This window comes from Lepisosteus oculatus, chromosome 2, assembly GCF_040954835.1.
Source record: "Lepisosteus oculatus isolate fLepOcu1 chromosome 2, fLepOcu1.hap2, whole genome shotgun sequence".
Taxonomy (NCBI): Eukaryota; Metazoa; Chordata; class Actinopteri; order Semionotiformes; family Lepisosteidae; genus Lepisosteus; species Lepisosteus oculatus.
In genome coordinates this window covers 43,196,948-43,213,803 of record NC_090697.1, presented here as the reverse complement: position 1 = coordinate 43,213,803, position 16,856 = coordinate 43,196,948, and the positions used below count along the sequence as shown (strand labels likewise).

At 39.6% G+C, this 16,856-nt stretch overlaps 1 protein-coding gene across 2 annotated transcripts; it reads right to left on the bottom strand.

Moving 5' to 3' along the window:
* Positions 1-2,258: 2,258 nt before the first annotated feature.
* On the bottom strand, positions 2,259-15,191 carry rnf8 (ring finger protein 8, E3 ubiquitin protein ligase). 2 transcript variants are annotated; one of them, XM_015351261.2, is made up of 8 exons: positions 14,985-15,191; positions 14,009-14,137; positions 9,359-10,054; positions 8,285-8,347; positions 6,883-6,972; positions 4,254-4,361; positions 3,291-3,495; positions 2,259-2,951 (listed from the first exon to the last, which is right to left on the bottom strand). In XM_015351261.2, exons 1-8 carry the CDS (start codon positions 15,108-15,110, stop codon positions 2,761-2,763), a joined length of 1,608 nt encoding a protein of 535 aa, XP_015206747.2. In that variant the 5' UTR covers positions 15,111-15,191; the 3' UTR covers positions 2,259-2,760. The 2 variants fall into 2 exon arrangements, with proteins under 2 accessions (XP_015206747.2, XP_015206752.2); XM_015351266.2 differs by having other exon boundaries at positions 2,821-2,951; positions 3,284-3,495.
* Positions 15,192-16,856: the final 1,665 nt, after the last annotated feature.

Sequence of the window (16,856 nt, the reverse complement as noted above, 5' to 3'; positions counted from 1 at the left end):
GGCATGTACACAAGGGCAAATTGTCCCAGAAGCCAATTAATCTACCCGTATGTCTCTGGATTGTGGGAGGAACCTGGAGCACCCAGAGGAAACCCACACAAACAATGGGAGAACATGCAAACTCCATGCAGACAGAACCCTAGGTCAGGAATTGAACCCTGCGCCCCAGCACTGCAAGGTAGCAATGCTAGCGACTGCACCACCATGGTGCCCATCAGTGCTTTTCCTGTCTCCAAAAAATGCAGGTGCGGTTTACAGGAGATGGGTGTCTATTTACTTGTCAAATGTCCTGTAAATTTTATGAATTTCTCATAGTAGCGTCCAAGAAACTGCCAGTAATGCTTCTGATGAAGCTCTTTTAATCTAGTTTCATTTCCATATATATTAATAATAAGGTGATGACGTATATGCTGTTGACAGTTTTTTCTTCAGGCAACTATTTGCAGTGTGTGGTGTTGGAAACACTACAGTGTTGATGACAAAAATCTAACTTCCATCCACTAAACAAAGTCGAACATGCAAAAAATACAAAATTAGGACCTCCAGACTGATATTCTGTATCTTCACAGGTCATCTACTCACGCTGCCAATATCTGCAGTGCACAGCTCTGTGCTGTAAATGACCAGGACTTTTGGGCACCTCCCTGCTGCAACACTCTCCCTTTGCTGACACAGCTTCTGGCTCCCAGCTACAGGCTGATCCCTGATCTCCTGCAGCCACCTTGTGGAAAAAGTGTGTCAATTTTTCCCCCTTAGCAAAATTCAGTTTTTTTTCTGGGATCTGCAAAAGTGGACGTGAACTGTACAAACTCAGTGAATAATTGGCAAATCAGAAACTTGGCGACCACCACCTGGAGAAATTACCTTTTTGAGAAAAAAAAAGACCCTAAAATTAAAATTAAAGAGTATAATGCTACTATGTACAGTATAAAACAATATATATAGTCAGTTAAACATGGTCACCATGGTCCTGGTTACTTCTAGTTTGATCATTTTGAATTTCAATACTATTCTGCCTGTCAATTCCTGTTGAAAACTGAAATTAACCCAAGACTCACACCGAATAATTTAAACTTTTACTGCATTTAGTCTTAAATATCTTTCTTCTTATTGTCCTCCTCCTTAATTTAACAAGGTAACAAACTACAATCACTATTGTACTTTGTAAGGATAATTATGGACGTCTTTGTTTTGTGCTCCTTTAATTAAAAATAGTGCAAGCAAGAAATTTAGGTCAATGGACCCTCACAATTGATCACACAGACCCACTGTGTTTTGAGAATGTGAGGAATATGCATGGTTTGTCTGACCATCACTCAGCACAACATCCTTCTGGCCTGGCAAGGAAGAAAATGGTTATATTGGAATGTGAAAATGAGATTTCTTCAAACATGATAAAATCTATTTTTTATTGAAAACTGTGTTGCAATGCCACAGAGAAACCACAGTGGATTTATTTGAAGAATGACTCTTGCATTTCCTATGTTTATATGAAAAGAACATTGTTTTTCTCATTCACACACACACGTTAAATGTTATTTAAAGAGGAAAATCCGTAACCATACTTTTTAATGAGGTGGTACAGTAATAAAGGAAACATTAGTATACTGTACCATATTTTGACTTGATGCCATAAAAATTATTATAAAATGAAAATGCACAAATTAAATTTTATAATTTACTACAGTAAAATGAAATATAGAATTTAATAATTATTTTTATTAAAAACATTCACATATAAATAATCTAGAAGTATATTGCTGTATAGTAACTATTATCCCAAAGGAAGGGGATCCCAGGTGTCTCAACCAGCTAGGAGCACAAACTAAGCTCTGTAGTCAGGATGTTAGTGGTTTCGGCTTGGGCTACATCAATAACTGCCTGTGAAAATGATTCATCTTGTGCTGCCAGACCAGACTTGGCAAAGTTAGTCTCAGTTTGCCATGACGTAGAGTCCCTGGGACTTGCCTGTTCTAAGTATGAAATGACATCAGGAAGAGACACCTTCTTCTAATCAGTAGTGTTCTCTCTCCTGCAGGCACAGTGCAGCATGTGCGTCAAATTTTAAATGACTCTCACAGGTAGCTATGTTGGAGGAGAATGAGTGCATGTCTCCATTCTCCCTTTACTGTACAGGGGTTGTAGGAATATATGGATTTGATGAGGAATTAACAATCCCCAAATGGATATGTAAAATTAGAGAAAGATAACCAGCATATAGGCATCTAAAATAAACAACTACACACTTGTTTTACAAATACATTCTCCCCTGCATTTCAAACTTTATTAATGTAGGAATTAAGAGTACACAAGTGTGCATTAAACAAACACCAAAATAAAATTTCAATCTGCCACAACATTTACAATGTACTATTGAAACATAAGACAAACAGGCAGATATACCAAACAAAAAATTCAAAAGTCCTATATAGGTGGCGCATTAGCCATATCTGTATTACAAAAAATAAGTTACTCAACAAAAAGGTATAGTGCCCCTGAGGTACACAAAACATAACTTATGTTTCAAGTAAACCAGTACACAGCAACAACAAAACAAAAGAAAATACTGCTTAGGAGTCACAGTCTCTGTTTGCAAAATAGACACCTTCAATTAATAACGAGGCTTATTACACAACAGCATCACATGCAACTGGAAGTTGTGCAACTACAGGATTGTTTGTCTCCTGTTTTTTTTCAGTGCCACCTGTTGGGACTCTATAGTTATGTTGCAAATAAGAAACTACACACTCAGAAAAGTAGCTAGTAAGACTGGGCTGTCTTAATCTCAGACCTTTCGGCTGTCTGGGTTGTGACAAATGTGCTGGTACTCAAGCTGTAAGTGCTGACACTTCTGCTGGTCTCATCCAGAGACATGAGGGGTGAAATGCTTCTGTCCACTGAGACTTCACTGCTGTCGCCGTCACTTATGAGCACCACTGGCACTCGCTGGGCTGGAACAACAGCACAGGGCAAAAGAAAATAAACATAGGAAACCAACAAGTAACAATGCGAATCAATAAAAAGCCCCTCTGATAAGTGGCATGCAGCAAATTAAAAAACTACACTTCAGAAGCCAAAACCCATGTTTTTATTTTGAATCCAAACCTTTTAATCCCATTATACCCAACACTTAGGAAGTCCTTCTCAACTCTGAAGGTTCTCACCACTTTTGGCAAAGAATATACTGAAATCTTAGATGAAAGACGAGTAAAAACCTTTCTCCTACACCATACAGATTTCAGTTGCTACTGGAAATCGCAGAAAACTGGTGACCTTTACGTACCTCTCACCTTTACGCTGACATACAAGGCTCTTGCGCCTCTCCTTCATCTCAGAGCTCAGGTTCTCAACCATCCTATCGATGCAGTTGTCCAGGACCAGTGAGCGCGTCAAAGAGACGACCCCTTGCCTGCAGATGGGACACTCATCCTTGCGCCTCCTCCAATCCATGATGCAGTGCAGGCAGAAGCTGTGGGCGCAGTTCAGTGTGACAGCCTGGGGCACAGCGCCAGGGACAGGACAAAAACATTTTCTCTGTGATCGAGGCGATCTTGGTCATTTAAGTCAAAATAACGTACTCATGTTAACACATATTCTTGTAAGGACAATGAAAATACAAAAGCACTGAAAACTCTGGTCATATTTAATACCAGAATTACTACATGAAGCCCCAGGAGTGTGATGGTCTTGGATGTAAATGTATGTTTAAATTGATTGGCCTTTTAAAACAAAACAAGCAGTTTCAAATGTGAGAAGAAAAAAAAAGTTTTTAGTATCACAAAGGGCTTTTGCAGTTTGGAAGCCTAATAATACCACCACACAAAAGTGTTAAAAACAGACAGAACTAGGAGCTCTTCCTCACCCTGGTCAGCTGCTGTGACGAGGGTGGTGTAGTGTGGGATGTGTTGCTGTTATCAGACAACACTTCATGTCTTCAGAGCAGATTCCCATTAGCCAGGCTGGACTGTGCAACCCCACATAAGTTCCCCGGCCAGCCATGTCTCCCAGCAATGAGGGAATGTTATTGAGGAAACTGTGAATCATAACCGTGGCATCATCTGGCCTGTCTTGATGTTCAGATGCTGATGTGATAGCTATTTTTAAAATCTAGTAACAAAGTTTCAGACAAGGGTTCAATGCAAAATGACTAATGGGGATTTTCAAGAAAGTCCTAAAACAGACTGCTCATTTTAACAATCTCCCTATGTGTAACAACTACGTATGATTACCCCGAGTCCACTGAATTCCTTTACCTCAATAAAATACTCTGAGCAAATGATACACTGCAGTTCGTTCTCCAGCACTTCAGCCATCTGCGTCAATACTTCTTCCTTCTGGGCTCTTGCCTTCTCCTTTGCTTCCTGCAGGAATCAATTTTCCCCAGAATGGCATTTTTTAAATTAATAATAAAACAAACACATATTTACCAGAAAAATAAATGCCAACTTTCCTGTCAATACAAACTATCATTTTTCACAATATTACATGTTCATGAACGCCCTCTGTTTCAATAAAGCTTACTTTAATTTAGGAACTTTGAACAACTGTCTAACTAAATACTCTTTAGTTGAGCTTCTCTTTTAGGACTGAAACGTATTAATCAAGTTCCTCTTTGATTTTACTTCCCACTTAATGGGCTTCATAACGGGGAAATGTTTAAAAAAGCAAGAGGAACACCGGTTCCCTTTTCTGCTGCTTAGCAAGAAAATGTGAAGCCTCTGCGTTTGAATAAGTATTTGTTCTCATTTTAAATTTGGATATTTAAAGAATTCCGTTTCCCAGAAAGTATTGTTCTGTGCAAAAAGTCACAGCACAGTTCAGTGACATTTTGAAGTGAGTTTATTTATGGACGGGTCCTTCTGGAAAGCACAGCAAAATCATGCTCTAAATACAAATCATTCTCAAGGGACTTTTTAGAATGCAAGTGAAGCCTTGGCCTAAAGTAACTTGTGTTACCATAAAAGTCAAAACAAAGACCAAGACAGAACATACAGTTGTGGCACCCCTGGCTACATTGTTATTCTAATAAATCTCTAAGTGAACAGAAGGTGACAACTCTGTATGGTACAAAGTTAAACTCCAAATCTTTCTGCAAATTAAAATGCAAAATTACTATTTGCTGATTTTAAAAGATAAAAATAAAATAATAAAATAATAAAATAAAAATAAAGTGCTGCATAAGTGAATGTGTCATGTGCAATAGTTTAGACAGCCTCTAGCTGTGTCCTTACTACTTTCTGAATTTGCATTTTTCTAAGGCCCCAACACGTGATGGGTTTGTTGGGCCTTAAATTAAGTCAGGTGAAGACTATTCCAGAGTTGAACAAAAACTCTATCTCAAATACTAACCTCTTCTAAGCAGCTGCCTGAGGACTTGAAAACAAAGGTTATTCATTCTTACAAAGCAGAGAAAGGCCATAAAAAGGTCTCTAAACTCTTCAACCTTGGAATTTCAACTGTCAGAACCATCATTAAGAAATGGAAGTTTTACAGGGAACTGTTGAAATCAAGTAAAGATCTGAAAGTCCCAGTGCAATCTCAGATATGAACTGGTCAGATCTGCAAAGCAATACCCACAGATCACTGCAAAGGACCTGCAGAAAGGTTGAGCTGACTCTGGAGTAGTTGACCACAGGTCCACAGTACAGCATTGCTTACAGGAAAAAAAAAAGATCTGCATGGAAGAGTTGTCAGAATAAAACATCCTCATCACATAAGTCAATGTTTAAACTATGCAAAACAAAACCTTGGTAAGTCAGAAACTTTTTGGAAGAAGGTGCTGTGGACTAATGAAAAAAGGGTGAAGCCTTTGAAGGAAACAACAGATTTGTCAAGGTGTTAAGCATGGGGGTGGATAACATTATGCTTTGGGGTTGAGCAACAGCCAGTGGCACAGGAAATATTGTTTAAGAATGGATTCAACTAATTAACAACAAATCCTACAAGCTAATGTACCAGAGTCAGTGAAGCAATTCTAGGGCAGAGCGGTGGCACTGTGGCTAAGGATCAGCGCCTGTGGCTGGAAGGTTGCCGGTTCGTATCCCACGACCGGCAGAGAAATCCTACTCCATTTGGCCCCTGAGCAAGGTCCTTGACCCCAACTGCTTCAGGGGCACTGTACAATGGCTGACCTTGCGCTCTGACCCCAAGCTTCTCTCCCTGTCTGTGTCTCATGGAAAGCAAGCTGGGGTATGTGAAAAGACAAATTGCTAATGCAAGAAATTGTATATGGCTAATAAAGTGATCTTATCTTATAAATTAAAAATGAAAAGAGGTTGGATATTTTTGCAAGTGAAATATACCCCCAAAATCAATGATGAAATACATACAGGAATGAAAGATTAAAGGTTTGGAAAGGCCTTCACAGTCTCCAGATCACACATAAGCAGTGCATGTAAGAGTTCTACAAGGAAGATTGGGAAAAAAATTCTAAAAGCAAGAACAGAAAGACTCTTAGCTGACTACAGGAAAAATTTTAAGGCTGTGAAAGGAGGTGTTACTAAGTACTATTGCATGTGCCATATTCACTGTTTAAGTATTTTGAAATTCTACAAAACTGTAAATACTAACTGTCCATTGAAATTTGCAAAAGATCACATGTTTAAGTTTGTACCATGCAGAGGATGTGTCAACTTCTTTTCCCTTAGAGATTCACTGAAACAAATTTGACCAGGGATGCCTATACCTATACTTTTACCCTGAACTATATATTTAATCATGGAATAAAACATGGTTGTCTGGGAAAATCACAAAATCAGCAAAACAGCCAAGGAAGTCAAACAACAGGTCCACCTGTGTGAATGGTAACCATTCAAAGCAATTCTCAGAACTTCTAATCCCACAAAGATCATGCAGCTATTGGCAATTACATGCTTTGTCTACCTTGGTCTCTTCCAATTCCTTGTCTTTAGCTTGGATGATTTCTTCAAAGTCTTTGCGGGAACGTCTCAGTTCTTCTATCACCTGTCGATGCTACCGAAATGAAAACACAGACTGAGAGACTGTCAGAGACCAGGAATGGCAGGAATGAGTCTGCTTAGGCTTTAACCAGTGTGGCTGAGAAGAGAGAGCCTGGTCACTAGCACAAAACAGCCAAAGCCCTCAAATGAAGGAAGAGGCAGCTGCAGGGGCATATAGACAGAAAACTATGAACATAACAGCAGTAACAGCTGTTCCCACACTTAAGAGTGGATACAGCAAAAATACTAACTTCATAATGGCTAGATTTCAATATATATAAAACTTATCTAGTTCAGTAAAAACATCAGTGTTGATTACAGTAATGAGAAACAGAAATGAAAAGTGATTCACTTAGTGATGAGACACATATTCAGATATTTGAATACGTTTTTATAAACAGGCCTACATCCTAACCAAACGATAAAAGTGTTTCTCCAAAAGTACAACTCAAAAAAATGCTGAGTATCTATTTAAAAAAGGAGTGCACAAACTACTCCAGATTGCCAGAGAGAAATGGTTTGAACATGAAGAGCTCATGTACATCTTTTAGACAATGTAGTGAAGCAATAAAAAGGGAAAAAGAACATTACAATAGTTAAGAGCATAAAATTAATATCAAGCGATGCTATACTAAAATTATACAATACACCAGTATCACATCATACTTTTACAGGTTAAAGAAAATGAACTTTATTAGTCTTTGAGGAGCCCTGATGCACTCAATCCAAAAAATAAAAAGAAGCATTAAAGACTAAATATTTATAACAAAGAACAGGATGCACACAAACGTTTTTTGCACTGAATTGTTGAAGTCTGGATCAAGCTACCCATCTCTTAATGAGGATGATACCATTAGTTTTTCAAGAAATGACTGGATTAGATCAACCAAATGTTTACAAACCAGCAGATATATGAACAACCCCGAAGTTGTCTGCTGTTTCTTGTCTGTTGTTAACAGACGTACATAAAGAATGAAAGGATGTTTAGCAAAATCATTAGATGATGTGAGGAACCCAAACTGCTCTTGTTCTATAGTTTACTTGGTTAAATGAAGCAGTTCTGTAAGCATAAAAAGAAAAAAAAATCATACTGTAATAAACACTATTACATCGATTTTCTGTTGCAATCATTTATCCCAAACCATCCTGAATGATTTGCAAATGTCCTATTTCAAGCTGTTTCTAACCCTGGTCACCGCTGTCAGTGTAACAAAGAACAGGTGGCTACACTGGAAGCTCTAAATTAAACCCATTCTTTTTTTCAGCAGCTATTTTACGTGTATTTAGATAATTTATGGGCTCATGAGCTCTGTTCTCTGTTTTACCTTTTGCAAAGCATCGTCCAATTTCTTGTTCAAGCTCTCTTCTTCTTGTTGTTTCTTTTCATCCTAAAAAAAGTAATCATTAGTGCTTAAAAGATCTTCAAGCAGAAAGATACATATAAAAAATATTTTTAACTTGACACACTAGACAATGGCATCATCATACACCATTTATATTCAAGAAAACTGACAACTATATTCTGCCCTCCCTCCCAAATTGAGAACAACTATGCATCAACTATACATTGTTTAATTAGTTTTGCACTTCTTAAGACATATTTTGCATTAAAAAACACACTGAGGCATCCATGGGCCAGATTAAATGACAGTTCTGACCAAATCACAAATTACACACCCTGTGTTGAAGGCCATGGTTTTGTTTGATAGCAAACCCTTCCTTCCACCCACCAGAAAATCAATATCAACTAACAGGTCTGTAATTTGGCCCAGGTATGTGGGACAAAACAAGGAGTTATGGGCCCAAATCAGCAGTCTTCGAACATACACCTGAACTGTAATCTGGGATTCGTTACAGATGATATGGGCTCTAAGCACTATATTTGCACCAAGAAACAAATGTCACAGCTACCGTTGAACCTATTCTTGGAGAGAGTTCACAAATAAGGTTAACTGCAAGGTGACAATAAAACCTGAGTTCCACCTGCTTCAAACATCACTGGTGCCTTTACCTTTCACCACTCTCCAGAAAATACAGACCACTCAAAATGTTCCCGTGTATTTCACCTCTCCCAAAACCAGACCCTTCAAGATTAATTTCCGGGGTGCCCCTTTTCCGTAATGCTGGAAAAAGTCTGATTGGAAAAGAGAAAATATGCAAAACCTTTTAAAGAGTTCAAGAATGCCTCTGGCTCTTTAAAGGCTGATGTACATTGACCAGGAACAGCACGTGTGTCACGGAAAATTAATTTTGATGATCTGGGTTTTGGAAACCACGCTGCACGTTTGAAAAATACGGCTGTGGAGGAGGTGAGAATATTAAAACGGTTTGAATGTCGGAGGAGCAGTCCTCAGCACAGCCTGGCCCGACCCCACCACCTCTAGCCCATCCGCTCTTACTTCCAGCCGCCTCTCCTCCTCGCAGAAGGTCTTCTCCAGCTGCTCCACCCGGCGCAGCTGCTGCTGCTGCTCGCTATGCAGCTGCTCCTTCAGCACCTCCAGGCGGCCCTGCAGCTGCTCCAGCTCCTCGCTAGGGGGCGCCGGCTGGGCCTGCAGGCTCGCGGCGCGCCGCTCCGTCTCCTGGACCTTTTTCTTCAGCACCCGCATCTTCCTGATGTACCTCTGGAAGCAGGCCAGCTCCGAGCTGCAGTGGGTGTTCTTCTGCGGCTTCTCTGACCCGCCGGCGGCCGCGGGGGAGCTCGGGGGGGTCCTACTGGGTCCAGCCGGCTCCGCGGTCTGGATGTTCTGTACCGGCGGCTGCTGAACTGCAGCACATGAGCTGCCCTGGGGTTGTGGCTCCGCATGGGACCAGCGAGACAGTTTGGCTTTGGCGTCGGAGGTATTCCCGGGGTCCAGTTCCCCCCCGCTGTATTTCCTCTTGGTCCTTTTCAGTCTGGAGCCCGCTGCTTCCTCCTCGACCGGCTCCTTTAACAAGAAAGGCTTGACGCTCTTCAAGCAGTCCCGCACCAGAACGTACTCGAACTCCACTTCCTTACCACCCAGGGGCACTCCCAGCTGAATGGTGTCCCCCACGTGCAGCGTGTGCGTCCTCTCGGGAGTGATACGCAGACCATTCACCCACACGCCATTCAAGCTCTAGGGTGGGAGAGAATTAAAGGATCACACAAAGTCCAGCCGAATGAGAGAAAATCAATTTCAACTGCAGATTTCATATCAGTCTTTTTGAATCTGATGCTCAGGAGGACAAACTGCTTCCTACGAGCACATTAGCTCTAATTGTGTACTGGCCAGAAACCTTTGTTATTATAAAATCAAAAGACTTCAATTAATCTGCAGAGCATAATCCTGTTGTTCCAAAACTATGTGAAAAGATGCAGAGCCGTCAGAGCCAGATGCAGAACACATTTAAATTTGAGGTATTACTCAATACTCTTTACAGATGGCTCTAAGTGTAAAGAATAAGGTGAATGGACCACTGTCGCTGCACTGCTCATGCAACCTTCACGAGCAATTTGATGCAACAAAATGCCTTGAACTCATTTCAGAACTGGCGTTAAGTAAAACTTTCAGGTTATGCTGGAACTGAGAATGCTGCAAACTGAGAACGTCATGTCACTCTTGAACTAGTACATCCTCGAAATGGGGCTGAATCACAGCTTTTACCAGATCAGTGTGGCTGGGAGCAAACTGTGGCAAGGCTACTTTAAATCTTTTTTTGTCAAGCTTCTGAAACCATGCAACTTCATTTAAAAGAAAAGACGTTACCACACAAAAAATGCACATACTTCAAAAATATAAATAAAACATGACCTTCCTTTCACACTGCGATGATTTGCATACATCACAACTTTTGGTAAAATCCCTGCCTGTTTCATGCACATTTTTTTAGACTTATTATTTCTCATTAACTGTTTTCTTCAATTGCTTCCAATGTGAGAAGCACTCTCCCAGAATTATTACATTTTTTGATGACAGCAATACAAATATAGAATCTGTGTCAGGCAATAAACCCCATTTAGTTAAAAATCACCCCTATATCTACTTTTTTTCGGGTCCTACCACATAGCATGCTTTTCAAAAAGCAGGCTCAAAATACACTGCAATGTTTTTCCCTGTGTCTCACCCATTTATCATTATAACTCACATTTCAACATGTCCTGAAACATTTCTACACTTCTTTTACAAAATAAAGAGTAAACACATGTATATCTCACTTTTATTTTCATTTTCAGTGACATTTACTTCAGGATTCTTCTAAGAATATAAGCATCCTCACAGATTCTTTGGTGAAGGTGGTCTTGCCTGACATCTAGTGGCTCGGTTCATAGTCCCTGGCCTGTACACAATGAAGTCATGGTCAGAAGGAATAAGTTGATTGACAACTTTTCCTGCAATATTGTCCTTGCTACAGGGGTGGTCACACACAAAAATATAACCTGTCTGTAAACGCTCACTACACATCAGCTGTCAGTGGGAAGGAGAGCAGAGTAAAGAAGCCAATTCCTAGATTTGGATTGTCAGGAGACCATGATTGGTAAGGGCCAATGGGAAATATGGCCAGGACACCAGGGTAACACCCCTACTCTCTTCAAGAAACACCCTGGGATTTTTAATGACCAAAGAGAATCAGGACTTCAGTTTTCCTTCTCATCCGAAGGACTGCACCTGTTTACAGTATAGTGTCCCCGTCACTATACTGGGGCATTAGGACCCACATAGACCGCAGGGTGAGCGCCCCCTCCTGGCCCCACTAACACCTCTTCCAGCAGCAACCTTAGTTTTTCCCAGGAGGTCTCCCATCCAGGTACTGACCAGGCTGACACCCACTGAGCTTCAGTGGGTTGCTGGTTGGAAGTTGCACGATGACATGGCTGCTGGGTGCTGTTAGGCACCAACTTCTTTTCTGTGATGTGTTAGTCTGATGCCTGGCTGTGTGTGGAATATGAGCCATTGCTATTTCCGTGTAAACATGTGCCACTGCCTGAGAGTTGTTGCCTAGTTGCACTGCACCTGAGTTCATTTCTTAGTCTGCACATTTGATTAGATCCCTGGGAAGTGCCTATAAGCACGAAACCCAAGAAATGCCCATCCGGAACTAGAATAGTGCATCTGTGTACTAGTAAACCTGTCTGCATTTTATATCTACTTCATACACAATGCAGAAACCTTCTCTAAATCTTCGATTACGGTAGCCTATACATCTGTTAAGCTTTACGTATCGGGTTTAGTCCATCAGCAGTGAACATGCGAAGAATGACTGAGGCATAAGCTGTAGCTGTAGTGTTGGCTGGGTCTACGTGTTTCATGGGGTTTGTCCAGCTTCCAGTCTACCTCTTGCTGATGGCGATGGTCACAAACAATAACTGTTGCTGTTGATGAATAGAATTGTCAGTATCCGACTAAAAATTGGAGAACTTGATCAATCCATCAAGCTTCAAAGAGATATACGTCTCCAAGCATTTGCTTCTTTCTTTACACAAATGTGTTGCTGTCCGTTCTGTCACATTAACACCAATTTTGCTAGAGGCGCCAAATGGCCTCCTCTTGTCTGTAACCTCTTCTAACATTTCGATACATATTACATTAATTGCTTTATTATATTCTTAATGGCGTCTACAGGAACAAAAAAAAAACACTGCAATTTGATCCTAACAGAAATATACAGCAGGTATTTTTGTAGATATATTTAGGTATATATTAATATGTAGAAATATTCTGTATTTCAAAATTCTACAGCTTGGATTATATGGATAATTTTGTTTCTGTCTTGGATTCAGATCGGTGAACAAATTATTCATATTGTAAGGCAACAGAAACACATCGTCATTAATCGCATTCAAGAAAATAAAATCTCTTTTTAAATGGTTTTAAAATGATCAAGGCTTTATATAAATGTTATTTTTGCGTCTCGACTAGACTACTGTATTTAACTAGGCATTTATAGTAACTGTTTATTAACGGTTAATGTAAGGGTTAGCAGATTTTAGATCACTTGATTTAAGTTTCAATAAGTTATATGAACATTTTAAACTGTTAATCTCTAAGAACCATTTTTACCCTGAATTTAATGCTTAGGAAAGGAGGCAGTGTTGAAAGGGGGAGTCTATTTCAGAAACTGGTCTACTCCTCTGCACAGTGGGGACTTCATCTTTTTTTGTGAATTCAATTCACAAGTGGAATATTAGTCTAAAACAAGGCTCATACTTATCTTGCGATGCCTGATGCGACAAACTCTATGATGTCCAGTGATTTATGAAAACAATACTTCAGAGCATTACGATTTATCACTGTAAAGTGTGTATATGACAACATTTTTTTCATTTGGTCTTTTTCATAACATATCTGTACCTATCTGAAAAAATGCTACAGGAGGGTTTATGGAATCCAGCGCTAGCTTTAGGTCACTTGCTATGCAAGGAAACACCTCTAAGATTTTTCTACAATTCTACAATTTGCAGAACAATAACCTGATTAAATACTGAACATGTACATCATTTTATTAATGTTCTTATTAATTCATAAATGCACGTACAAACTGCATTTCATAATACTAGAGATCATATTACATATGCAGCAAAACCAACCCATACTAATATTTAGTTATAGGTCAACTATAACTAAATATTATTTTTAGTGTGGCGGGGCAGTGGCCTTGTGGTTAAGGATCTGTGCCTGTGGCTGGAAGGTTGCCGGTTCGTATCCCGTGGCCGGCAGAGGAATCCGTCTCCATTGGGCCCCTGAGCAAGGCCTTTAACCCCAACTGCTCCAGGAGTGCCGTATAAATGTCTGACCCCGGGCTCTGACCCCAAGCCTCTTTCCCTGTCTGTGTGTCTGATGGAGAGCAAGTTGGGGTATGCAAAAAGACAAATTCCTATTACAAGAAACTGTATATAGCCAATAAAGTGATCTTATCTGTTATCTTATCTATTCACAAACCACATCTCAGGAATGTTCGGCCAACATTCACAGTGTCTTCAGGCAGAATAACAACTATGGGACCATTAGCAGTCTACCAGAAATTGAAACACAAAATCCAAAACCTATGCAAATAATACCCAACATAGTATGAAACTGAAATAAAGGCTCTACCTTATTATCTGTCACTGTCCAATGTCCCTCTTCATTTTGTTTGAATTTGCAGTGGTTTCTGGAAATCATTAAAGGACAGCTCCTTGACAGGGTTTGATAAGTGACATCAAAGCTTCGCCCAAGTGTCACCTAAGACAAGAAGAGGCATTATTAAAAATCAAGGTTTACTACTGAGGGCTTCTAGGCAAAGAATTACTACTGTTCTCCTGAACTTTAAAATGTAGCTTGACTTTACAACTTGACAAGCACTGAGGAACTTCAGATAAGATTTCTTTACTAGTGCAGTTGCAAAATACATGCGCCACTTGAAGGGAGTTTATTTTTGTTTGAAAGCTTAAATCATCTAAATCCGATTATTGCAACGTGCTTTTTAAAATTGTACCAATAGTATGCAGGCGATTAACGAAGACAAATGTTATTTTGATCCTTTAAACGATGAAGAGGGTGGGCTTTCAGATAGGTATAACAAAATAAACAAATTATTTATCTGTTTGTATTTTTAAACATGTAAATGTATGTGCAAGGAATAGTCGCTAGTGTTTCAATTACACTCGGATCCAGGTAGATGTGTAAACCGGGGAAACAGGAGTTAGGGGACTTCACCAATTCCACATTTTCATCACTTTCAGGTGACGAGTTCCGTTCTGCAGTGATAAACACCCCAGAATACAAACATGGATATGCTTCTGAAAAAAATATTATTGCATAACTAAAAAAACACCTTCTATTGCGATCCCATGTAACCCCATCCCTCCGCAATCATCGTCATTCGGCACAAAACACACATGAGATGTATTAAAAAGTAAAAGACTTGAAAACAGAAGCACGCAGCTCCGGTGATTAGGATCATATTTGCAACTTTTTACGACTCAAAATACAATTAAGACATTTTTGCAGGTACGCCACTTAGCTAAAAGTGTGAAGGGGGAGGGGTGTTTAGTACTGAAAGAGTAAATGAGAGGTAAGAGAACAAGACCTCTTCTTTCTCGGGCAGACGGAGCCACTCAGCCCTTTTTCCGACTCTTCTCAGGCACCAAATTTCATCTTTCGCGGCATCGTCTTCCTCGCCTGAAACCGCTCCAGACTCTGCTTCCTCTGCCATTATCCTCAGCCCATGACACTACCTCAATAACACAAAAAGTTAAACGCCCATAATTCCACGCTCTCTTGTGGTATTCACGTTCCTGCGCGCTTTTCCGGCGTGAAGCGCTGAACACCATAGAGGTTCTAAAAAAAAGGAGCGTTTCGTCACGTATCTGAAGGAATATCAGCGCCATCTTGGTGGGGTGGAGGACAAAAAAGATCTAACTCAGAATTCATTACATTATTATTCATTACACTTTAAAACATGATCATTTCTCTTTGTTAATCAAGTATTTGTGTTAATATACTCTAAAAAATATAATGTGCAAATATACAAAGCTAATTTATTATGTAACCCACACCATTTCCATTACTGAATATTTTCTATCAAAAGGAGGAGACAATGGGCATACATTATGAGATAACTTTTTATCAATATTGGCGGTAAATAGGTTCTGTATATATTTAAAAGTGCAGAGCGAATCTAACAATTAAACTGAAAATGAATGAAAAATACTGTTGGCTATCACTGGTCTCTCTATTTCTCATTTTGCAAGATTTTTTCTGTTTTTCGGAATTGTGCTCCTTGGAACATATTTGTACAGAAGGAATGGTAATCCATTATTTAGCCACATACATTAGTAGTTAGAGAACAAACAGTAAAATGTAGAAAGGGGAACAGAAGTCATCAGGAGGAGCAGGGTTTCCTTTCTGTAAGCACACAATAGCTACACCTACGTACCTGTAATCTGTTTTAAATATGCACATAAAGAAATGTGTGCGTTCTCTGAAACAGTCGACACATCTTTGTGTTTTTTACAATGTAAATGATGGGACTCTTTCAGCAAGAGAAATGTAATAAATGAGATTAGGGACAAACACTAGTTATGTATATGTGCTACTGAATGTGCATTTCTAGGCAATTTATCTGCTTCTGTTGGTAGCTGTGGATGGCTAAGGGAACAGTGGACAAAAATAGCAAAACAACGGAGATGTTTTCTTTGATGATTGTGAGAATAGAAAGGATGTTGATATCCGCTCTCAAGACTGACTTACAAAGTCTTTGAAACAATAAGAAAAATAGATTTTTGTAAGGCAGAACATGCTGTAGAGGAGGTATGGAGTGCATCAGCAGGTTTGTAATACACAGAAACCTTCAGTTCCAGGTGGCTAATATACCTACTTTTTGTATGTGCAGAAAAAGAAGAGGAGTGAAAGAGATGGATGGAAGTGGGTGAAGTGATGTAAAATTGCTGTAGTAGATTGCTAGAGCAGGTAGCAGCACCAACAAATTCATCATTGTATCAACGTCACCTAAGAAGTATCTTGCTTGTCCACAATCTCGTTTCATAGATCTCTTGCAGACAGCACTGCCATTAACACTGAAGAACTGGCGATGTGTTTCAGGCAGAACATGTGAACAGTAAGGATCAAAGGTTTCACCAAGACAACAGTTCCCTGATATACTGCACCTCTCTCAGACATTATTACATTGAACTTTGTCTTTTTCACATCTTCTGCCAGCTTGCAATCCTTGAAATCTCTCCGTTCATTTACAGATTTCTGCCTTAAACATTGCTCCACCGAATTCCATGTCTTTGGAGGACCCAGATTCAGATTCAAAGAACTTTATTGGCTTGACTGATGAATTATACAGTAGTGTTGCCAAAGCAGAAACAATGAACAAATCATTTACATTTACAGTAAAAAAAAAACATACTTTATTATTGGACATTGAAAGACATCATATAAAACTTTATTCTGA